This window comes from Leptosomus discolor, chromosome 2, assembly GCF_034619465.1.
Source record: "Leptosomus discolor isolate bLepDis1 chromosome 2, bLepDis1.hap2, whole genome shotgun sequence".
Classification (NCBI taxonomy): domain Eukaryota; kingdom Metazoa; phylum Chordata; class Aves; order Leptosomiformes; family Leptosomidae; genus Leptosomus; species Leptosomus discolor.
The window spans coordinates 40,282,314-40,307,342 of NC_141392.1; the positions used below are offsets into that span (position 1 = coordinate 40,282,314).

The 25,029-nt window shown below is 42.4% G+C and overlaps 2 protein-coding genes across 3 annotated transcripts in view; one reads left to right on the plus strand and one right to left on the minus strand.

The window, feature by feature from the left end:
* The window catches only part of AKT3 (AKT serine/threonine kinase 3), a 122,920-nt gene extending 117,155 nt beyond the window's left edge, over window positions 1-5,765 (plus strand). Inside the window, exons 14-15 of the mRNA XM_086460941.1 lie at window positions 3,446-3,548; window positions 5,680-5,765. Of these exons, the coding sequence (XP_086317067.1) occupies window positions 3,446-3,548; window positions 5,680-5,765 (189 nt within the window). The remainder of the gene's footprint in view (window positions 1-3,445; window positions 3,549-5,679) is intronic.
* A 6,655-nt stretch (window positions 5,766-12,420) lies between these two features.
* The window catches only part of SDCCAG8 (SHH signaling and ciliogenesis regulator SDCCAG8), a 116,378-nt gene continuing 103,769 nt past the window's right edge, over window positions 12,421-25,029 (minus strand). Inside the window, exons 17-20 of one of the 2 annotated variants that reach the window (XM_086460943.1) lie at window positions 19,188-19,314; window positions 17,910-17,911; window positions 17,166-17,248; window positions 12,421-12,454 (exon numbers count right to left, since the gene is read on the minus strand). In XM_086460943.1, the coding sequence (XP_086317069.1) occupies window positions 17,182-17,248; window positions 17,910-17,911; window positions 19,188-19,314 (196 nt within the window). In that variant the 3' untranslated portion in view covers window positions 12,421-12,454; window positions 17,166-17,181. Of the gene's footprint in view, window positions 12,455-17,165; window positions 17,249-17,909; window positions 17,912-19,187; window positions 19,315-25,029 lie in introns of those variants that run through there. The other variant, XM_086460942.1, reaches the window with a different exon arrangement.

Sequence of the window (25,029 nt, forward strand, 5' to 3'; positions counted from 1 at the left end):
CCTCCCTTCTGGTTACAGCCTGGAGTTTTGTGTGGTTTACTAGTTTCACTTCCCCAGACAGCTAAATTTCTGCCATAACTGGCAGTTTCATCAGCTGACTGGCTGGATGTTGTTGCTAAACAGTATTCTATTATCCTAGCTAGTGAGCATCGAATTGGAGCACTAACTTCCTCCCATCACCGGTGATTGATGAATTTTGTTTTAATGGAGCTTTTCATAGCTGATTGAAATTATTATTGCAATTATTTGTTCCTTAAGAGTCATTTAGTACTGTGCTGCTCTTCCGAAAATAAAGTTTTTGAAGTATTTTCATAACCATTACTATTTCAGATAGATGGAGAGAACAAAGGGGTGATCTAATGTCGTAGTAAGGCCTGTTCACTTCAGTGGACAAAAAAAGAAAAAACTCCTGAGTAAACCAGTAAGCAGTCAGTAAGTTTTTGAGGAAGAACCTTGTCAGCTAATGCATTATCTTTTTCCTCTCCAGTTGCAGATCCATATGTTGCTATACATGATGATCTTACCCTGCCTTTCCTTTAGCTTTTCATTAACTACTTTGACCAAAATCACAGCATTAAAAACTGCAGAGTGAATGTTGTCTCCTTCTCTTCACATAGTAGTTGTAGGATGAAAGGTCTCTGGTTTACCTCCTAGCAAGAGTGGTTTGTTTTACTGGAGATGTGTGTGTTGCACCATTGGAAAGACATTATTTCTTGTCCTTGACTTGAGAAACAAGAAAATCTTTCTTAGGCTTGCATTTTCATATGAGAAGTTTTAATTCTTGTGAAATGGCATTTTCTGTTTCTGATCTGGAAAAAATTATCCCTGTTGGGGAAGTAGTAAAATTATTAGAAACCTGTTATCTAATGGGTTTTTTTCACACTGAATTTATCTAGTGTTTGTTTCAGTTGCTGAGAATTGTGAAAGTGTCTTTTGAAAGGGTGTGCAGTGGTGGTCACTTGGCCTTGAGTAGAGTATGTTACTTGGCTTCATGTCATCTTTTTTTTTTTTTTTTTACTTTTTGAGCATTCTTCTCTGAGACAGAAAAATGGGAAAAATTACAGTGTGGGATGTTCACTTGAGTAACTCTGTGCTGAGGAATTGTGTGGCTGGTTTGCTGGAGGGATGTACAACTTTGGAAACCTGTTTTAATAGTGCAGAATTGATTGAGATGGCCAGGACGCATTCAAAAATAATTTCCATAAAAGTACAGGAATTTGTACAATAAAACAGAATAGTTTGTTTTCAAGCACTGGATGTAACTAGATTTATACCTGCAAGATTCTTCTGATGTTGAGTTATGTCTATGTTAGCTCCTTCAGCATTTATCCTACAAAGCCTTTACTTCAAATACCCCTCTGCTGTTGTATGTTTTCCATTCAAGAAAACAAATTTAGTTTTGTAAAAGTGTTAGACAGATTTATTGTACCCTTTTAGTATATGCAAGTGATGTATTTATTTTTGTTTAATAACTGCTTGGACTGTTCCTGAAGTTTTGGATCAGATAAAATAGAGCTCTTAGTATATATTGAAAAGGACGAATAAACTGTTCCAGGGAGAAAACAGTCAAATTGTTGAAGGAAGGGTAATGCTGAAGGACTTGCAGGTGTATCCTGGGAGGGGTGGCAGCAGAATCTGGTCCGACATCCAAAGAACCACCCAGCATTCTGGTGTCGTTCTCATATTAGAAAGTACAGTGAAGGTATCTTTCTCCAGCTAACATGGCTTTCACCCCGTCAGCTGTCAGTGTAATATGTCCTATGTGAGCAGGAAAACAGGAGAAGAACTGGGTGGCAGTTTCCAGCCTGGATTTGGAAACAAGGGGAGTTTGTGCATTTGTAATGGTGATAAAAAATGGAGAGAGGTTTTATGTCAGTGTATGCACCTACACATGCTTTTGTTTATTTTTTTTCAAGTTGTCTTGCTGTTTAAGTGCCTCATTTATGCACTTTACCACATTTTAATCTTTTATGCCACATCCCAAACTGTAAAGTATTAGGAATGAATAATTTCCTGGATAGAGGTCTACTGTGAAGAGCATCTTGTTGAAAGCCTTCTTTCTTTGGCTGGTTGTGCAGCACTGCATACTTACATGGCCTAGCCCTCATAGGGCAGGCTAGCTTTCTGGGGTTTCGGGTGGCTCTGTTTATGGATTGTGTAGTCTCCTTCAGTTAGCACTGTGATCCAGAGCTGCTTCTAACATTCACCAGTTTATGCAGATCTCTCCAAGCTGTACAAAAAAAAAGTAATCCTGTGCATTGAACACAGTAAAATAACAAAGAGTCTTACTATTGTAAAAAATTATCATCAAAATGAAGAGTTTCTGCAGTGTACATTGCATATCGTAAATTGTGTCTAGTGCATTGAACTTGGGGAGGGGAGGGGGGTTAACAGCAGTTCCGCTTCCTTAGCTGGGGGGTAAACGAACACATTCATTGTTTGGTGCTGGCGTTCTGGAGTTGGGGAGAGAAATAACATAAAACTAATGAAAACCACGCACAAGCTCTGGTAATAACAGTGAGCCGTAATGTAGCCTCTTCTATAGAAAGGGAAATTAAGATGCTATCTTCGGGGTATGTACTTTAAACGGCATATGAGGAGATAACACCAAAGGGCACCAAGGTATAAACCAAAACGTTGTCTAACCCACCCCACCGTTGACAATATTGTACCTATTGAACTGCTGTATTGTTTCGGACTGGCACCACGCAGTGTGGTGCTCCATACTGAATATGCCTTCCAGTTAAAACCTTCAGCCTATAGGCGGTTGTTCTGGAGGAGAAGGCAGATAGCAAGGCTGCTTCAAAAGGGGGGCAAGGAGGTCCTGCCTGCGGGCTGTGAGCAAATACTAGTGATTTGCTGATGGGAAATACTGCACAGTACTCTGAAAGCAGTAGGCAGGATTAGAATCCAATAGCTCACTTAAGCACAAACTGGCGTTTTTGAAAAGATAAAATTTATTTATGCATTCACATAATTTCTTCTAAAGGTAAGTTCAGATGTAGGCCTTAACCCTGAAAAAAACCAAACAACTGCATTGTGCTTACTGTGCTCTCTGTGTAGTCCTGTTTGCCTTTGCTGTTTATACTACCCCATTGTGGTAGAGAACCTAGAGGTGTCTTTGCCTGACATGTATGCAGGTAATTAGAATGGCCTGAAGAGTTTCTAGGTAATTATCTTTGTGCAGGTCAATTTATCTGCAAGTCATGTGAGAGTGATACTTGGAATTTAGCCATGTTGTGCTAATAGGTAGATTCTGAACTAATATTTCTAGGATGGATTCTAATGGCTTCTGTCTCGTATGAGAAGTAAGAGACTCGGCTGCCTCTCCACAGACCTACTCGTTTGATCTGAGGTGCAGGGAAAAAGAAGGAACTTTTTCCCTGATAGTAATTTGGCTGCTTTCAGGTATAGTAATTTCATTTTGTTTCTCGGTCCCTTTCAGCTTGTACCTCCGTTTAAACCTCAAGTGACATCTGAGACAGACACTAGGTATTTTGATGAAGAATTTACAGCTCAGACTATTACAATAACGCCGCCTGAAAAATGTAAGTCAGAAATGATACATAAGCATAATTTAAAAGTACTCAGTTTATAATAAAGCACTGGGTAAGGTTTTTTTCTGTTTGAATGCAAAAGCTGTTCTCACTGTTACTTAATAGAAGTCTTCATATGGAAGTATGTAAGAGTAACTCTCAAAGACAGTGTTCTTTTAAAGAAGGCATAATTACAAAGCTTGGAATATTGGATCACTCTGGGTTGGGGCATTTTTGGTGTGATTTTGATTTTGTTTGGGGTTTGTTTGTTTGGGTTTTTTTTCCTTTTTTTTTTTTTTTTTTTTTTTTTTTTTAAATAAGAGAAAACACCAGCTTCAAATGTTTGCTGGTTGGCAGTCAAGGTCCCAGTTCAGCAAAGTACTTGGAAGATGGACTTTGCTTTATGCACGTGCACACCACTAGTGGCTCCAGTGGGTTGTCCCGGTTTAGTGAGTTAGGCATATTTTAAAATACTTTGAAGACCAAAAGAAAAAGAAAAAAAAGAGCTGCCAGAGACAAGTGGACGTCTCTTGTGTAGACATCAATTACTTGAAAATGAAATTTCGTATCAAGTCCTGTGCTTCAGCAGAGCTCTTAAAGAAGCTCTTCATAGAGATGTAACCGCTGCACTGGGCCTTGCACAGAGTTTCTTTGTTGGAGTGAATGTAATTTCACTGCGGGTTGTATTTTTGTCATCTTCTGCTACACACACAAGAATCATGATCTGATTGGCCAAGCTAGGGCTTAACAGAATTACTCACCAAGCCAGAGCTGCTGAGTTCTTGAATGATTTTCCTCAGGGCTGCCTCCCCTGAGGCTGCAATAAGTAGCATCGCCAGCAGCGCAAAGGTGAATTTTCTCTTGTGCCAGGTAAATCTGGAGAACTGCTGCCATTTTTAGTGAACTGCCGTGGTTCAAGGACCACATGGGGTTTTCCCTTTTCTGAGTATTGCAACAGGAAGTGATTTTAAATTATTATTCTTTTAAAATCTACAAATAATTGTATTATCTACAATACAGTGTCACCTCTGCCTGATGTGATTATGCAAAAGAGGGTTAAAATGTATTTTAGGGATGGAGGGTTGCTAAGTGTGCTTCAGAAAGTTACTGCTGAAGTAAAGATCTTTTACAGTTACAGAAATAATTTTCATAACATTTAGATGAGTTACATATCAAAGTTTTACAAATCATGCCAAGTGAATATTGAAACTATATCTTCTATCTACAGTAATCAAACAAGCAGGCTCTGTACATTAACCTAATTTAAATTGACAGTGTAAAAAGGAGATTGTATTTCAAGTTACAGAACCAAGAGGTGCTGTTGAAGCCAAGCAGCCTTATCACAGCCATTGCTCAAACCTGCATTAACTCTAGTTTCTCTATGTAGAATATATGAAGATAAAAAAGATACATAATTCTGAAAGGTTGTGTGTAACTACATTGTTAGAACAACAGTTTCAACAGGAGTCTTTAAGGATAAGCAGTGTTAAAAAATCCATGTGAGAACGTAGATCCAAATTCTGAGAGTTAGGCAAGATCTGGTGCCTGATTTCCATTTGCAATGTGGGAATTATGTAAATAAAAATAGTCATGAATTTGGCTTTTTCCATGTTCCCTCTGATCCCAGTAAATACTGTAAAAATTGTTTACTAAAAAATAATATGTAAGAATTGAAATACATAGGTCCTGCATGAATTGTTCATTTTGTAGCTGTGTTTCCTTTTGACTCCCTTAGAAATGGAGGAATATTTACATAGTTCTACAGTAAGATTATGATTTCCTGAACTCAGCTTAAGAAATAGCAAAAACTGTCTGCTTCTATCAGCAATCGGCATCTGTGCTGCCAGCAGCCAGACATGCTGGTGTGTTTGATTAGCCTAGAGCAGGTAGTCATGGTTGAAGTTCTCAGGGGATCGTTGTAATGAACCAACCAACCCAGCCGACCCACCCTGAAATGAGCGGTGGCTTACTGGAAGGGTGCACTTTCAGCGAGCACCACCCTGCTGTGTAAGTGTAAGCTTGTGTGCCTGAAGTCTTGAACGTGAGCCTTTAACTTGAACCCCAAAAGCTGCGCTGCGTGTCAGGTGAGTAATAAAACTGAGTTGCAAATATAATGACATTTTGAACTTCTCCCTTAATACAGATGATGAGGATGGAATGGACTGCATGGACAATGAGAGGCGGCCGCATTTCCCCCAGTTTTCCTACTCTGCAAGTGGACGAGAATAACTTTTTTGTTCTGCTGCTTCACTGTCATCTTAGGTTTATCACTGAAAATGATTCCTGAACATCACCACCAGTACTAGATACTATTTAAGATAGCAGGGGCACTTTCAGAGACTGTTCCAAATTGAACAAGTTTCTTTCCCAGACGTACCTAAAATCCATTTTGGTTTTGCATGAAATATGAGATTTTCCTCTACTACGCTCTCCTGCTGCTGCCCACAGTCTCAGTATAATAGCAACGTCAAGAAGTCCCTAACGGTGTCTTTGGAGGTAGATGACTTGACTTCAGCATTGTACGCTTGGTGCACAAGTAGTCATCTATTTATCCTCACAGTGGAGGCTAAACAAAAAATGTGGTGGTCCAGCTTATCTTCTTCCAGAAGATGAATCAAAATTGTAATTAGTCTAAAAAGACTAGTCAATAACACTTTCTTGCATCTGTTTGTGCTGGTTAGAACGAGGAAACATAGGGGTGGTGATGTACATATGCAAGGTTTTTGTTAGGCATATCATTACTTGAAGCAGGTCTCTGTCATTAACATCTGGCTGGAATTTGTTTGGGAAACGTTTGAGAGAAGGACTTAAACTGTTGATATATATAAATATATATATATATATAATTTTTTAATTACTGTTGGATACTACAGAAGAAGCAGAAGGGCTGGGCTCATCCAGCCTGTCACTTAGAACTTCCAGGTTCACGTGCAATCATGGAGAATAGAACATTATACATGCAAGAAATGAAGGCATAAAAGCAGCAGTTGAAGTTGTTTAAGGGGTCTTATAATTTGCACCAGATAACATCTTTCTCATGCTTTTCTTTTTCTTTCATGATATACATCACCTCTGATGGCTGAAGAATGTAGACAGGCATAATGGTATTGCTTTTCACCAAAATGTGTGCACCAAGGTAAACAGGTGTTTGCCTTATTCGTTTTTATTTTGAGTTTGTGAATTAGCTTTTTCTCCAGGTGGGTTTGTTGGGGTTTTTTTTGGTTTTGTTTGTTGTTTTTTTGGGTTGGTTTTTTTTTTTTGGTTATACTGCAGTAGTATTTATTTTTAGAGATAAGGATTGTATGTGTCATGTTTGCAAATGCTGCTACATCTTAGATAGAACAGGCTTATAGCAGTTAATTTTGTAATATATGGAAGGACTGTACAAGCTGAAGGGAATAATGCACTTTTCTCCCATGTGGAAATTTTAACAAGGCTCTGAAATTGTACATACTGCTTAGAATCAGATTTTTGTGAATGAAGTACTGTCTTTTAATTGTTTGGCAATGGAGATGAAGAATTCCAACTTCATCTGCCAAAGGGTTAAAAACAAATGGACAAAAAAAGCTACATCCTGTGCTCCATTGAGGATAAATGTCATGTAAGAGCCTGACAGCACAACAGAAAATTTGTGTTCTATATGAAGGAATTGCATTTGAACAACGAGACCACAGTGATTACAAGAAAAGCACTTTACTTTATTAATTAAAATAGTAAATTTCTGGGATCAGCCATTCTCAAGGAAGATTTGCCCTCAACCAAAAGAGCCCCAAAACCTGGCATGTTACATGTAACCGTGGTACCCGATTGACTGAATTTAAAATATCACAAGAAACGCTCCCCTGATAGGGAAACGTCTTTCCATCTCCGAAGATCTGTATCTAACAGAACATGTGCATAAACTAGCTTTGATCTTCAGCAATTATAATCTTCATAATAAACCCCTTGGTGCTAGGAGTCGGGACGGTACGCAGCGCGGTGGTCGCGTGCCTGTACCCTGGCTAACGACATCTGAACACCCCGACTCCATGGGATTATCATTCGAAGTATCTCTGCGTTGGGATCTTGCTAGCTCCCACGGAGACTGTGATAGCGCAGAGCGATACTGGTTGCACTGTGTGAATGAGTAGATGAGTCTGTAAAGAGAGATGTTCCTATGCAGATGCCTTCGCCTCTTGATGCGGAAAGTTGAGTGCCCTAGCATGGAGCCCACTGCTGGCAGTGCATGTGCTGGGACGGTCAAGGGGTAGATGGGCGTTTTAGCAAGGCAGCTAGAGACGCAGACTAATTTAGACAATTTTTCGTGTTTTGTGCTCTATCTTTAGTAACGGATGGATAATCAGCCGGAAATATATCATGGTGTATATTTGAACTACATAGGATCTCATTCTGTCACCTTGTAACACTAAACACCTGTAGAGATTATCCCTCTATGGAGAGAGAGGAGCACAGCAGATGGGTTGCAGGTGTCTTCTGCAACGGTAGCGTCGAAGTGTCTCCACTGACACAGCGTGTGAGCAACTGAAATAACTGAGTACTTAACAGAAGGGCATTAATTAGTTCTCTGCAAAGGCCTCGTACTTACGGACTAAACCTATGGTGATTCAAAATCTGTGTTACATGCCTGTGTTTTCCCCCTACGTTTTCAGTTTGTAATAGCAATAAGTTTCTTGACACAGGGCCCCTCTAGCTCACGACCAGCGGGCGCCATGCCGCTGGCCAGCCATTCCTCACGCGCAGCAGAAACCCTGTGGTTAGCTCACCATCGTGTAGCTACTTAGAATGCGGTTTGCAGTCAGTGTCTGTCAGTGAATTATTTGAAAACCTTTAAGACGTCACTTTGCATTGTATTGCCTGCCTTCCAAAACATCATCGATCAAGTTCGTGCTACAGAGAGAGTCGGCGGTCACTTTGTGCTGCCCAGGGCTGGGAGATTCTCTCTCTTACCAGTGTTAGAAACGGATGAAAGGCAAATGGGCGAGCGGTGCCGAGAGGAACTGTTGGAGGTCATCTTTTGCTGTTTGCAGTTGTGGTTGGATGTGGACAGGAGGTGGTGGCTGGTTACCTTGGGGAGCCTTTGGAGCACAGTACGTTTCAGACTTTGTCTCCAGCTTGTACTGACTTCCATGACATACAGTATGCCCTCTTGTCCTGCAGCCATCTCGGAGGAAATAGGTCATTTCTGTTTGGATTTCGGCAGTTTTGCACACAGCTTTGCTTTCCACACTAATCCATCTTCCAGTACATTCCTGTTGCTTAAAGAACATTTATTCCAGTATTGTTTTACGTTTTTTTTCCATCTTTACTTGCGGCTTCTTAAAGCTGACTGTTCTTGCAGGGGCCATGTGCTTCTCCTAGAGTACAAAAGTAAGGTCTTTCCTTACTAACTGCAGGGTCTATATATTACACCTCAATGTACACACTTTGCTGCTACTGTTTGTACTGTCTACAGTAGAATTTCCTTATCTTGCTCCTGGTAGTGCATTACAGGCAAGCATGAAATGTAAAGTATTTATTTAAATAAAAACCTCTAAATTGGTAATTGAATTACCTCCCTGTAGCTTTAGAGTTTGTGACATTTCTTGACCTTGCTAGTTCTTTCATTAGATCCATGCAAGATCTAGTCATATGGTTAAGGATATTAAGCAGACACAACTATGAACCCAAGAAACCGTATTACTGTTGGTCATACTTAAACTGTTGATTTCCTTAAGTATATGACCCACAAGGATGTGAAATAACTACAAGAAACTGTTTTTGTACACTGTACATCCTTAGTATTTTTACACGTATATGATAGGGATGCACATTATTTTCCTTCGTACAGACAGCTTAAATAAAGCACTATGTCAATCTGCTACTTCTGTGTTTTTTAATGCTAATTTGTTCTGGAGGTTTGTAAATATATATATATATATATGTTCAAGCTTGCCACAAAGGACGTATTTTTTTATATCTGCACATTACTATTAAATATCTTAGAGGATAAAATTCCTACGTTGTTCTGTGTCAGAGAAAGAAAAATGGAAATGAGAAAGCTGTATTGCAGATTACAAAAGATTTCTCAAGTTTTGCGTTAAATATTTACTTCATATTTTACAGTAATTTTATATAGGTTAGATGTTTCAATCCTGAAATGCACAAAGAATTTACTTAATTTCTTCTTACAAGAAAATGTACATCGTTATTTTTTTATCACTGTATATATTATAATGATCTTTGCATGTTTAGTTCCAAGTTTTATTTGCTGTGAAGTCCTAGTGATAACTGTAACTCACTGTGACGTATTTCAAATACTGGGTGATCAGTTTCAGCGTGTAAATTATTAAGTTACAGTATTGTCAAAAAAAAAAGTTTTTATGACTAAGCAAGATGTATCTGTGCTTTGGACGGAGACTTTCCATACAGGTGGTTCACGTTCACTCTCTGAGGTGTATGTCACTGGTAAAGTTGGGTTACGCTTTTCAAGTAATGATTATGCAGGGCTATGTTCCTGTCAGAACACCTGTGGTTTTTAAGTAATTTGTCATCTAATGAAACTCATAGCCTCACATCCCATTGCTAGGTAATGTGTTAGGGTAAGGAGAGGTGAAAACGGGAAGGTGGGATTTGCAGGGCACCTCGCGGTGGGACTCTTTGAAGCCTGCAAGCTGGTCCAGGGCCATTTGAACCAGCCGGTCAGGAGGGCTGAGTGTCCCTAAAGCAGTTGGTCGGCTGGGTTTTAGCTCAGTCCTCAGAGGTGAAGGGTTCCCTGGAATAGAGGTGCTTTATCCAGGTCTCAGGTTTTTTCCCTTTTTTTTTTTTTAATTTTTTTTTCCTTTCCTTCTGTGTTTCTCCCCGACCTTGTAATAGGCAAGCGTGTGAGAGCCAGCCAGCCACGGGCTCCGTGGCCCTGGGGGAGCAGTGACAGGCCCATGGCAGCGGCAGGACTGCCAGGTCAGGCTGTGTCACCTCTGGCTGCGGACGTGGGATTTCCTGGGTTTGATCACCCGGTCTGACACTTGTAACCTCTGTAAAATGAAGCATTTTGTGCCCACGTCGATGGGGATAGGGGGGGCAACACGAGACCACCGGCAGGCCTGGTGCTGCCTGGGCTTAATGACTCATTAATTGCTACAAGGTAGAGTGGCTGCTGCAAGGAAATGGATTCCTTCTAGACTCGCAGCCACATAACAGATGAGTACGAAAGCCTTCTTCCAGCTGCTTACACTTGCAGCCCAGGATGCTTTGTGGAAACGAAACACGTACGTGCACGCGGGGGGCTGGCAGCCGTGCTCTGCAGGCAGCCACCAGAAGCCATCTGGTAGGTGAGGCAGGTCCAGAAAGGTTGAGGGTCCAGTTGTGCCTCAGGCCGTGGCATGGCAGCTCCAGGACCTCAGTGAAGCCTAAGGGCTGGGGCTCGGTGCCCGAGTTCCTTGGCATGCACAGCCTGTAGGCGCTTTCTCCTATTTAAACACAGATTTACGCTGTGGAGTAAGAAAAATGTATTTTTTTAAAAAAAAAGTTTGCATATTCCTACATTTATAAATGTATATTCTTACCTGTGTAACCATCTATAAAGTAGTGACACTTAGGAAACTGTCAGCCTGATGCCTGTGGAAAACCCAGAGTTCAACTGGAGAGGCCTTTTCTTCATCAGGCTTTCTTGTCCCTAAAGACCCGAGGCCATGACAGGCATGCTTTTATTGTCATACTGGTGCAGCACTTCAGGGAGGTGATCAGATGTGTTTGGCAGTTTAATACGGCAGGAAATTGCAATAGGGAGGAAAAACCACTTTGCTGTTAGGGCTGTGCCACTGACAATTTTTAAAATACAAGGCAAGGAAAGATGGTGTCCCACAGCAAATAGTAACTTACTGCAGGTGTTGTTACTCCCATTTTTGTTATGTTTTATGTGTTCATGCTGGCTGAGTTAGCTTTACTAACAGAGAACTGTTCTTTGCGCTTTCTCCCCCTTCACTAGTGTGATTCTACAACTACACTGAAGATAATAGATGTAGAAAATTTTTTTCTTAGGTACTTATATCGCACACTAGTTAGCAAAACATTGAGATAAATTCTTTCTGAAACAGTTTGGTATTTGGAAAGCAACTTTTAAAAACACAAGTGTGCAGTTAACCAGAACAAAGCCCTCCAACCCTTTTTCAATAATTTAAAGCCAAGTTCAGCTGGTGCCCATCCCTGAGACTGCTAAATATTTGCTGGTGGAAAAGTCTTTTGTCACCACTTCAGTGCTGAGAACCGGGCACCTCACTTAAAGGCTACTCTGTACTAACCAAGGGTTCCTTTCTCTTAAAGGCTTTATGCAGTGAATGTTTTGAAGGGAAACCTGCCCCATGGAAATTCTACATTATATGGCATATTTCTTACTCATTCTTATGCTTTTCTGATGGATAAGTAGTTGTAGGACTCTCACTTTCGTATAAAAAGTGAGAAATACCTTGTAAAAATGCAGTTCCCAAGTAGATTCTGGTAATGAGCTTATACACAGGAGAGCAGTGTGCTTGTGCAGGACTTAGAAACAGTCCTTCTCCCTCTTCCCCATGCTCAGGCTTTGCCTTGAATTCAGAAGGACAGAAGGAGGAAGATAAGAATCAAATTCAGTTTATTGGTAAGTCTGTAAATAGGACATCTATGTTCAATTATAAAAATAGATAAAAACATTTTATAAAAAATTGTACAAATTACGAATTAATAATAGCTGTTAAAACTGGCTTGCAGGCCTAGTCTTTTCAGAACAGTCTCAGCTGTCTTCCTAGGAAGTTTGGTAGGCTGGTAAGGCTTCAAAATATTTATGATTCTGTAGTTAAAAACAAATAGCAACCAGCTGAATTTAGCCAGCAGGTGTGCCTGTTCGCTGCAGAGGTGTCTGGGCGAGCCTCAGACAAGCCCAAGTTTCAGCCGGATGCAGAGCAGACCTGAAAGATAAAAGAAAGAGACGAGGGTGTCAGTAAGTAGTAAGTGGGTTGCTTGTGTTTCTGATTTGTGTCTCCTCCACTTGCGGGCGAGTTCTTGGAAGAGAAATGGGCAAGACCGTGGTTAAGGCAGTGTAAACAAATGCGGTTCCCAAGCCTGCGCTTCCTGCAGGCCTGCTGTCCGCACCTCTTCCTAAGATCAGAAGTCTCCCAGGTAGCAAGAGCAAGAGCTATTTGATTTCTGAAAAACAGGATCTCCATGAGCTTTAGCCATCACTGATGTTTAGCAGTAAATAACTGAGCTCTTGTTTTGGGGCACGTCTAAGAGCCTGCCCCTTCTCCTTTCCAGGAAGGAGGCGGCAGGTCTGTGCCAGAGAGTGTTTACTGTGAATTGTACAGCCTGTGTCTGGGTGGGCAGCTGCAGCGGAGCAGGGAGCCACTACCGGGGTGGGTGCTGGCAGGAAACCTCTGGTGGGAAGGGTAATCTGTGCATAGCTATTGTCCGTGCCTCCTCAGAAGCACTTCAGGACTGAGTGAAGAGCAAGACATCAAGCTCTGTTGGAGCTGGGGGAGCTCTCTAGGATTAAGGCACTGGAGTTCTAAAATTTGAATTTAAGAAATGTAAATGACCTCAGAAATAAAAATAAACTTTCTACTTCGGCTGGTTTTGCATTAGAGGACTAAAGGGTTTTGCTTTTTTGTGTTCCTTTAGCTGGTAAGGCAATTAGGGCCGAGTTAAAAAAGGAGAATTTATGAAGCTGAAGTTCCTTAAAGAATTAATTAAAAACAGTAACATGGTACTCCCTTCCCCAAAATACATGCACCAACACTAACTGCCACAGTTGCATCTGCAACCAGGGCAAGGAGAAATGAACTACAGCCACAGAAGCCTTGGGGCTTAAATTCCCTATCAGAGACTAGTTAGTGACAGCCAGGGGAATCCTGACCCCCAGCATTAGAGTACAGGCAGAAGATTAAGAAGCCAAAACCCCCCTGAATGCTCAGCTCCTGAAGTCTCCTGGCAATTGTTGCTGCTGTGGGTGGTTTACGACATCCCCAACCAGCCCCTGCCTCTGCCCCGCGGCTGCCTTTGCTGGCCCAGGGGGTAGCCCGGTGTGTTTGCGCTCTGCCCTCCCCCCTCACTACTGAAGCGAGCGTGCCCAGCTGTAGCCCAAGGCAGAGACACTCCTTCTTTGCAGGCAGCCTTTTCAGACAGTAATGTTTCGTACCATCGAACTTCAGACATTTCTACCTTGGAAATGTCATGCTGTCGTGTATGTCTCTAACTCAAAAGCTATCATTGTTACCTACAGTCACAAAAAGTGTTTCGTTAACCCTGCCTGTACGCATGTAAACCAGCTGGGTACCAGTACTTCCACCCCAAGGCCTCGGGGTGCCTACATGTTTTTTGGCACCACAGTTACCCGGTGTTAATGCTTTGCAAGATGCTGAACCTCAGCTAGATTGACAAAGCAGGCATGTCTCTGCCTGACTGCACCCAGGCCTCAACTGCTTTAAAAACAAAGCACAAAGCCCGGCAGTGTCTCAGTGTTCCCCTCTGTACAACAGCCTGGATGCTAAAGCTGGAGAACTGTACAGCTCAAACAACTAAACGGACACAAACCTGTCACTCCTAAGGTCCAGGCAACTGACAAACGAGTTGGTCGCTGGATAGCCAGGAGCAGGGGTCTGCCCAGCCTCAAAGTTTCTCCTCCTCCCTCCCAACAGCACTTTGATAGTCAGTGAGCAGAGCTCTGCAGCACGAATTGCCCAGGTTCCTCCCAACACTCCCTCCTCCCCTCAGTGGCATTTGTTTTAACTGGGTGGTTGCCTGTCCTCAGGTGTACAGGTGGGAAGGTTTTGTAGGAGCAGAACCATGGACCTCTGAATGGTTTAATTGCTATAACTATACATCCCCTCGTAATGGAGGGGAGAGGAGCCACTAGCTTCTAGTCTAGTTGGACAGGACTGAGGTGGCTCAAGTGCCTCAATCCTCATTTGCCCAGCTGTAAAACCCAAGGTGGAGCTCTCAGGAGGGCCAGGCTTTGCTCCTGAGCTGCTCCCCAGCTTTGCCCACTGGCCAGACACAGGAGGGATGGGCCTCCTACAGCTGAAGAGTCACAAACTCTGAAGAGCTAACTACCAGGTGATGCAGCACTCATGGCCTGACAGGGCAGTCAGACATCAAGCAGAGGTCTATCTCTAGCCTCTCCTATCATCATTTAATAGTTTAACTCATTACCTCAGACTAAACGCCATTCAAGCAGTAAGGAAGACTTTCATTTCACCTGCTTAGAAAAACCCAAAACAAAACAGGACAAAAACCCACCACCCAACCCTGTCTGTGGAATGTCACTGGCTGTTAAAACACGTGGGCAGAGGCACTTTGTGCATTAAGACTACACTAAAAAAAAAAAAGCTCTCCACCCCACTAACCCAAGAACAATTGAGGGCAGTGTAAGGATCAGCCTGAATCACTTCTGCCATCAGAGATGGACAAGCTGCTTGGTTTCTGGACATAAAGCTTCCCTTCTGTAACATATAATGAAAATAAAAAGCAAATGGGGCACTTGGGAGCACATCACACACTGCATTCGTCACTGGGACCTCACTGGAACTGCCTGCTGACATAAGAAAACAAAACAAAAAAAACACCGCTGAGGAACAGCTGTAACTGACGGTACCTCCCACCGAGCGACTAGAGGGGTGAGGACGGGAATATAGTCACGAGTGAGTATATTTTAACTTCTGTCTAGAAGGTGGTCTGTTCACAGACATGCTCCCTATGAAAAGGACATCTGTAATGAGGGAGGAGATCGGTTTAGTGGCTTGGCCATACGGAGAGCGCAGGGCAAGCCCTGACTCCTGCCAGGGAGGGGCTGGCTGCAGCAGGACAGCTTCAGGGGGAAGGCAGAGCAGCAGCAGCAGCAGCAGCAGCAGCGTACGACGACAGCCCTAGCTGGAGGTAATCCCCAAGGTCTGAGGCCTGTCACTGCGCTCTCGCTGGCTCAGCTGGCCAGCAAGCCCTTCCGGCAGCCGGGGTCTGCGAGAGGATTATCCACCGGGACAAACACTCATTTCTGTCAAACGGATGGACACCGAGGCAGATCCTGCAAATGAGGAGCATCCCAGCTGTCAGAAACATGCGCGTACTGGGTGGGCAGCGCTGCGGTCTCTAGGATCAGTTTAGGTGTCTGCTATACGGTGCCCATTTGTATTTAGGAGCTACATAGGATGGGAGCTAAACATTTCTTATCCTCCTGAATTGGAGCGAGTTGCAGTGTAAGACTGTCAAAGGTAGAAGCTCTAAACTTGAATCTTTCGAAAGCTGTCAAAGCAAGAATTGTAAATTCCATAATTAAACTTTTGATTACCTTTAAGTGGACCTGAATATGTTATGCTGTATAGCATTATTAAATATTAGTGCCATCTGTTAAATACCAGTGTAATGGCCTGATACATAGCCTGTGCTGTAAGGTCAGGCCACATTATCATACAGGCCCTTTTTAGCTCTATGAAAATGAAAATTACAGCGTGAGAGTCTTCATCATGTTGAGGCAGGTGGTTATTCTGAAATAATACTGAGCTTCTTTCAGTAATAGGGGATTTAACATTATTATTTTAAAAGCATGTAATTCACTGCTGAGAATGAGAAAGATGTTTTTGAAAACTGGTACTTGTCTTGGTTCCTCCTTCAACAAGGACGCTAAAAGCCTTTTAACTCGTGTTGCCTGTGACGGAATTCAGCATGTAGCAGGATAAGGTATTTCTTTTATGATGAAATTTTTTCATTCACTTTAAAAGCCAGAATTTTCCTTACAGTGTCACATGAGTTTTCCATGAAAAACAGACTCTCAACACACCAGAATGTAACTGGATTGAAAGACATCTTTTTTTTCCTTTCTTCCTTCCTGCTCTGCCCCCCCTGCCCCGCCATACAGCGAACACTAACACTAGAAATAAAAATTGCAGTGGAAGTAACCGGAGTTTTGAAAACAAATCCTGTCAAGGTTATAAGTCTGACAGTGGGTTGTTTTTTTTTTTTTCTCCAGTTCAGCTAGATTAAAATAAATGCTGCGATTTTAAAACCTGTGGATTTTAAAATAAAGTTAAATCCCCCCAAAAGGAACTCTTACAAGGCAATAGGAACAGCTACAACTACGTAGCAGTACTGTAACATCAACAGCACTGCTCTAAATAGAATTATTTATGTTTCCTTCAACATGACACTAAGTTTTATGATTTATTACAGAACAAATTGTTGCCTTTCTGAAGAAATAGAGAGGATTCTGCTTCCTCAGAAGGAAAACACTATTGGAAGTGACAAAACTAACTAATTCCAAGACAAAAGATGAACACCCAGTGATTATCCAGACCAATGGTAAAATCTGAGTTCCTCTAGAAGTTCCCACCTTGCTACGAGTCATATGTTCCCCTTTCCCGCCAATTTAAATCATTAAGATTTTTTTTTTTTTTTAATTCTGACAGGTAAACTTGTCTTTGCTGTGGAGTGCTTGTCCTCAATTTTTAAGTGCTTAAAAAACACAAATACAAAAAGCTCCAACAATTTCAAACCCAAAAATGTTTCAAACACTTCCTTCTCCCTTTTGTCTTGAAGTGTTTGCCAGATTCAGCCCACATCTGCAAATAGTTTTAGTCCTCCTTTCCTCTCCCTCCCCTCTCTCTATATATAGGGTACAGAAAAAATACTTACTTCTGCTCATTTCTCTTTATCCATCCAGGTTTTTACTTGATTCCATCTGTGTCCTGTTTGAGATCTGCATCCCATTTTTTTTCCTGAAATATGCAACGGCAGTTACTAGGGGCTTACGTTCCAAGATGCAATAGCACATGTAGGTTAGTGTATTTCACATCCCTTTTAAAAGGTTAGGTATGATTGGTTTCTTCCCTTACCCCCACCAAAAAAAATAAAAATTGATTGTAAAGGAGAACCGTTGAACAAAACAGTAAAATGCAGAATATGATGTCACTTTCACCTTTGATCCACACTGATTCTGCAATTGATTATTGGGTTTTTTATATATATTTTTCTACACTAACTACATACATCTTTCTGTAGCTAAAATCCCCCATTTATGGTGAACTGTTTCTTAGTTTTCTTAAGTCAATTGTCTGATATTCCAGACAGCTCTTTTGGGCTGAATTCCAATTCCCAGAGAACCACCGTTGCTTTAAATAGCTGCAAATAGATTTTTAGGATTCATTTTGTAATAATTTTTTTATATCATTCTTTTCTGAGTGTTCTCAAGTTAAAAAGTATCCTCTGGAGCACAATGAACTTGTAACGAACATAAAGGAGGAAGCTTTTGCCAGTCAAGTGTTGATAGCAGTGTAATATCTGAATGATTTTTTCCTCTTTTGTGTCATTTTTGTAGTTCTGCCCAACTTCATAAAAGCACGCTTGCTTCCAGATAAAATAGATTATCAATAACAAAACCCCTGTGGGACACGTAAAGTCTGTTCATGTTACCAAAAGTGCTTCCCTTAAAACAGAAATCTTCATTCTCTTTTCTGAACAACCACCTTCTTAAACTACCTTATAGCGAGAGCACTACAGCTGCCCTGAAATTCGCCAGCAGTTCCTACACACTGATAACCTTACATTACCTTGAGCTACCAAGTTTGTCTACTACAACAGGAAATCCTGTAAAACCAAACACACTGACCTGATTAGAGGCATAACAGAGGATGGATTTTATTCTCCTAGGTTAAACATTCATTAAATTCTACAGCTCAAAAGCCTACAAAAAATAGTGTGATTTAAATATTTTAAAGTTCTAAGATGATTCATGTTCTGTCTACTGCTAGGTGTGCTACTGGCCTAAATTTCCTACAGTGAATGTCTTTTGTTACCTCGTTAACTGAACTCCAGTTATCCTGGGCAAACTCACTAGCTTGCAAGCTAGAAAACATCAAGCTATGGTTGAAATAGTTCATTCACTTCGTCACAAAACAAGGGTTTGATTATTTGATAGTTTTACTGAAAACCTCATTCTGTGCTTGTTAGTTCTCCTTTTTCTGAAACGAGTAAAAAAAGACAAAGAAAAGAACAACCACACAGCCCTTTCCCTTATTTCTAAAGCACTGACTGACTAAAGAAAAGTGGCCAAAAAGACCCCGACAACAGCCCATGAGAATCCATAGCTTCCTAGAGTCCACTGGAAGCAAAAGTCAGTCCTGCTAGAGATGCAGCACAGGGATTAGTGCTCAGGCAGACTGATTTCATGGTCACCATCTTGCACTTCGGACTTGGGTCATGGAGCAGCAGGAAAGATGAATGACTTTTAAAAATAAAGGGGGCGGGGGGAAGGACCCACAACGTGGCAGGGAGACTTAAATCTAACAAATGTCAGCAAAAAGCTCAAAGAAACTATAAACATCGAGCTACTGTTTAAACGTTAATGCTGTTAAAGAACAGGTTTCCTTTTTCTCTGAAAAAGGAAAACAAAATCTTCTGATAAGAAAGCTCGGAACTGTCCCCTTTCTTTTTTATTGTCGCTTCCAAAAACTTTCTTCATTTAGTTGAGGTTTAAGCGAGACTCGGGTCCAGTCTCTTTCCAATTGCATGGATTTTTTTTTTTTTTTCATAAGGCAATGCCTTATTTAAAGCAACAGCAGCAACAAAATCCGACAGCTGAAACGAGACTGCTGGCGGATTTCTCTGCTAAAGCTGCAGGTTATTCCCCTCAGTCTTTATATTCTTTTGGCAGAGTACCTGCGTTCGCAGAAATTGCACCTCTTCTGTAAGCAGCTGCTTCTCTTTGAAGAGCTGATTCTGTTTGTTGAGCAACTCCACTAACTGCTGGGCAGTGGCCTGGCAGTGCTTGTCAAGCTGCTGTAACCTGGAAAAAAAATAGATAAAAGGGTTGCAGAGGATCTGAAGTTGAAGTTCACGGTAGAAGCTTTGATGTCTGCACTGGCGGGTGCAGCTCCCAGATGAGAGAGCTCAGTCTGGTGGTTGGGCTGAGACTAACGTATTACTCCTAGGGTGGGCATTCAATATATTTTATCTTCACAGTTTAAACGAGACTTTTAAAGGTTTGCACTTGTAATTTAGAAGCCTTATGATGACATGACAGCAAATTTGCTTTGCCATTAAGTGACGTCAGCAAAGACTGCAGGGCTGCATCCGGCTACCTGGAGATAAGCAAGCTGCACACTCCCTGAGACACACACACTAGCCCAGGTTATAAATCCAAATACCCCAACCCCCTGAGACAAACTGGATCTGAAGTGACAGAAACTTTTGTTTGCTGTCCGCTGCTCTTTGCAACCTGGTCAATGTCCAAAGCCCGTTACAGAACGCAGCACTGATTTCAACTAAGCTTAGTGTTAATTAAGCGCGTCGGCGTAGATCCTTTAATAGCGTAACAGGGATTCCTGGGGAAGGATGTAAGAGCCCATCGCTCCAAAGGTCCTCCTCATCAGGGGCTGCAAAACAGAGGGGACAAGCTGGCAGGTATCAGAAGGAACAGGCAGAGGGCTTTTGCTTACACTTGAAAAACCAAGTGCCGGAGTTGGGACACCAATGCTGTAGACAGGGCATTCACACCCTTCCTCTTCTAATGACAACAGCCACTATGGCTTGTCACATCCCCAGGGACTGCTTATTACTCCTGCCATGAAAAATTTAAAAGGTCTCCCTAGGACCTGTAGCATGGGATGTAAGCACAAAGAAGCTGCAAATTGTGTTTTTACACTAAATGCATTTCACTCTTAAATAGAAATGTCTTTAATTAGAATTCCTTTCAGATAGCTTAGAAGCTTCTTGTCTTTAAAGGACAGGATTCTAGAGAAAACCTGACACATCTAAACACCATGCACTTAGGGAGTGTGATCTGACTCCGGTTTTGTGAAGGTTAGTTCTGGATCTAAACTGCACTTGCTTTTATAAACTATTTCTTGCTCAACATACTGACATACAGCTTCAGCTGAACAAGGTTTTTAGGTTGTATCTCTCATACTGGCTGTGTTTTTAATGGAATTAGTTATATACTTACAATAAAGCACATGATTTTCTTAATCCTTCTACTTTCAGCTCCATGTGGTAGTTTTGGCTTGTACAGCTGTCGTAATTCAGCTAAGCTAACCACTCTGAATATCCACACTTTTCATTAGGGTTGTTCAAATAACTGCATCAGTAAAAAGCTAGGAAAATCTAGCTGAAACAGAATTGCCAAAATCTACGTCAAAACCAGTATTCACTGATCTATATCTGCCAGGCAACTCCCTTGAAATCAAACTGCAACAATCATGTAGCAAACACTGAACGCCCGTATTTCAGGGTCCCATTACTCTGCTAACGTTTCCTTGCAAAAGGGATTTGAGGAGCTGCAGGAGCATCTCCTGAGGATCAGAGCAAAACTAAATGCAGCTCGCTGCAAACAGCGACAGCTGGTTGTAAATGTCCGACAAAGCAAACAAAACCACCACTTCCATAGCACAGGATATTCTACTAAATACACACTTAGATGCTCTGTGTCTGATTTCACACTCCCTATACCTTCCAAACTATACTGTGTTAGTACAGGAACTGTTTTATGCTTCATTTCTTTACTAAAGGTGATTTCAGGGGTTTTGGAAAAAACAAAGCAAAACTCACACCCACAAAACCCCACCCTTGTACTGTTGTTTTTAAAGAAAGCAGCTTTTCCATGAGCATCTTGCTGCCAGGGCGTGCAAGAACAACGGTGGTGTTTGCTGGGGGTGACATCATATTTTCAGATTCGAGAGCTGAGTTCTGCTCACCACTTTGCCATTGATTTCCTTTAACTTGAGGAGGATATGTGACCTTACTGCACTTCTTCATCTGTAGTAACAACATCTTCCAGTCCTTTATTTCCAGAGTACTTATTACTTTATAGCAGTACCAGCAGGGAGGTGTAACTGGGAACTACTGTCTTCAGACAGCCAGGGGAAGAACTCCAGTGCTGCCCTACTGATTTAAAGCCTTGAGGCTATCAAATCCTCCTCATGCACAAGAGCCCAGCTCAGAAACTACCAAACTACAGTTTGGATTCAAGCCCTTAGAATTTAAGTTTCTGCTGATTTCTACATTCAATTAATAATTTTCCCATTCTGCTAGTGTTTCAGTCTGTTTTAAGAACAATCATATGGTCTTTGAGAGACCTTCTTGCACAATGTTATTATTACGGGCAGCTAAAGACATAGGTAAGTTCATGAACTCCTTAACCCACATCTCTGCAGCAACGTGATGAGTGTTGCCCATCGCTGAGGTAGAGCCTGTCCCAGCTGCAAGAGCAGACGCCACTGATGCAGCCCTGAGGAGAGGCCCTTCCTCAGCATGCCTCTCCTCTCGTGGGGAAAAGGCTCCAGCTGAAGAGCCACAACCTCAGTGTGAGGAACTTCCTCCAGTTCTGGCACCCAGAGAGAAGTCATTTCCAGCTCATGTGAATTTTACATCAAAACACTTTCTATGAGATACTCGCAGGCAGCCCATGGAAATTTCAAACCCATTACTGGATATAAGCCTCAGCACTCTGCTGTAAAGCTCTACATCCTTTCAGATCATGCAAAGGGTGATCCAGATAAACTACTGTAAATAGAAAAGTCTTTAATTATGGGAATACTACTCAATTATGCTTTTCTGTTCTGTAACTTCACCACCCATCATGTTACATTTAGACTGTCTCCTTGAGCAGAGGGAGAAAGATGACACAGGCACTGAGCTGGGTTTGACTAGCAGGCCACAACTTTACTTTTATCATCTGTATCTATCTCCACTGCTTTGAGTACAGGCTTAATACCATTCCTTTCAACAATTCTGGGTCATGGTGGATAAAGAGGGAGTAGTTCTATAGTCAGTGCAGATCTCGGTCCATGAATTCCCAAATTCTGTCTACCAGCCTGCTCTCCCAAAACTGCTGCCAAGCTGGCCTTTGGTCCGCACACTGGCACTACCAGCCTGCTCTGGTGCATTTAGCTCCCGAGGACAGGCTCTGGGCCCTCTCACAGTATCTGCTATTACGTGTGACATGTGCAGCCCAGCCACACATTCCCATATGCATTGTATCTGGCCTGCCTGCTGATCTCGTAAATGATTCAAGATGAGAAATGAACAGCTCCACCCACATTCACTGTACTTCCCATATGTTACAACTGCACATAGAAGCCTGCCATCATTTTTACAACTGGGTGACAGAACCTTCTGCACATTTTGCTAATACGAGTGAGTGAGGTTGCACGGTCGCCACGTTCACTTTGGCAACACCACCTACCAGGCAAACATGTACTGTGTCCTCAGCATCTGAGTGACCACTGTATCCTCACCCTCCATTCCAAACGAGATCATTTTTCGACCAAAGTGGCAAAGTCTGTCCAGCTGGAATGTCGGGTGGCGGCTCCTCCTTGGCCTGGGAATGCTGAAGGACAGGAACTGACTCCATGCTCTGTCGTGTTACTTCAAGGGACAAGGTGAAGACATGTAGCTCTTGAACCACGTTATGTTTGGACTACTAACAGGACAACCTGGCACTAAGGAGTAAGCTCCCATGTGGTACCAATAATAATACCCTTCAAATAATTTTTCATTAACCACTCTAAACCAAAATTCCTATTTCTATATGGAGACAGGAAAGACAGAGCTTTGTGAGACAAGTGGTTCCACAGAAGGGGAACAAGATTCTCCTTCTTGAGACTGAGGCATCACAAGCTGTAATGAATGCTTCAAGGCAAATGTTTTGCTCTGATTCTGAGTACTTGGAGCTTGTATGCAGCTTTATGTTAGAACGGCTCCAAGCTACCTTGCTACTTTGCGCAACTACAACCTGCAGAAGACTACATCTCTCACTTCATACAACAGTAAAATTTGGATCTGAGACTAGGCTATACCCTAGCCTGACCAGAAATGAAATGGAAAGGGATAGAGAGGTTTTGTTACATTTTGACACATATGGGTAGACAACCACTGCAAGACCCCACAGAAACTCGGCAAAACATCAGACGTAACGAACAGCTTTGGCACCAAGATGAATTCCACCCAGCAGAATAAACTTTCATGGCATTCAACACCACAAAGTTGGACTAGCACCCACCGTGTTACATTTACATTGTCCCCTTGTCTGCGGCCTACAGAAAAAAACAAAGCTTGCCTTCTGTAAAGACACATTGCTAATGCAGAGCTCCCTGCCCTCGGGGACTCACAGGTCCATTAATCCGCAGGCAATCTGCAGTCAAGGGAAAAGCCTATACAACCTGCCAGCCCTCCTCTGGGTTTTACAGTTGATTTGAAAGAAATTAATATGCAAGGATCTGTGGGCAGCGTCCATCCACCCAGCAGTGGGGATGAGTCCTTGACATAGCAGAGGCATTAAAAGGTTATTTACTCTTTCAGCACAGTCAGGTTACTGATATAAAATGTCTTCACTCTATTCCATGGGGCTGAACTTGCTGAAATGGCGTGATTGGATTGCAGCAACCTGCAGCAGCTAAATCACCAAATCCAATAACCATGCTGCAGTCACTGGCACACATCTTAATTAGGTTTTAATACAAGTAATCTGATAACTACTTCTGGCCAGCCAGTGCGGGGCTGTCAGGGCTGAAAGGGCTGTCACTGAGTGCCCGCTGCAGGCCCCTCCCTCCTGGCCTGCTGAAGCCCCCATCTGCTGGTTGCCACAGTGACAGAGGGCAGCCCACTGTGCCCAGGGGCACCCCGCAGCCTGGGGTGCCAGCTGCCCACGGGGGCACCACCACTGGGGTCGTGGCTCTGTGGCTGAGGAGATGCTGGGTACGGCTCCTGCTGCCCCCAAAGCTACCAACACCCCAAATTACGAGAATACATTACTGCGCAGCCAACTGCCCTTACAAACATTTCCCTTGTCAGGGTAAGAGTACCAAGCCACCAGTTTCTAAGGTTGCTCTCGCATCGCCCCCTTGCCTGCAGGTGGGCGCAGTGATCAGAGGCTGCTTCTGGTCACGAGGGGGAAAATGGAGGGCAATATTGCAGATCCTGCCATGCTGCAGAGATGCAACTGATGGGGGCTCTGCCCCAACACGAAGCCAGTGCCAGATTTGGTAATCGGCCATTTGTGAGTCACAAATATTGTTAACACTGTGAATTTTAAAAGCAAATGCAGGTTTAAGAACAAGCTTGTTACAAAAAGAGGGAGCAAGACAGTTAGAAAAGAAAGCAAAACTCAGCAAACTTCCACCTGCTTTGATAATTTTTTTCAAGACGTCCTACAAATTTGCTGTCATGTGATAGGAAGCATTTTAAGTTGTGGTACGTAACAGATAGCTGTACTACAACCCATTAAAGGATGTTAAAGTTGTACACTTAAACAGTCAAGAGTTAGGAAACGCCACAGTGAAGGTTTTCTGTGCAACTCCTTCCCACCCTGGCTCCCACCTCCACTGCTGGTTTCAGTCTAAACCATGATTTTTGGTGAGCCTAATGAAATCACAAAGAACTTCGGCAATGTCTTATAACAAGAAGCATCACACAACATTAAATACAAACTCTGATATCACAGCTAGTTCCTAACACAGACAGAGCAGGCACTGCCTAAGGTCACCTCCTGCTGTATACAAATCAA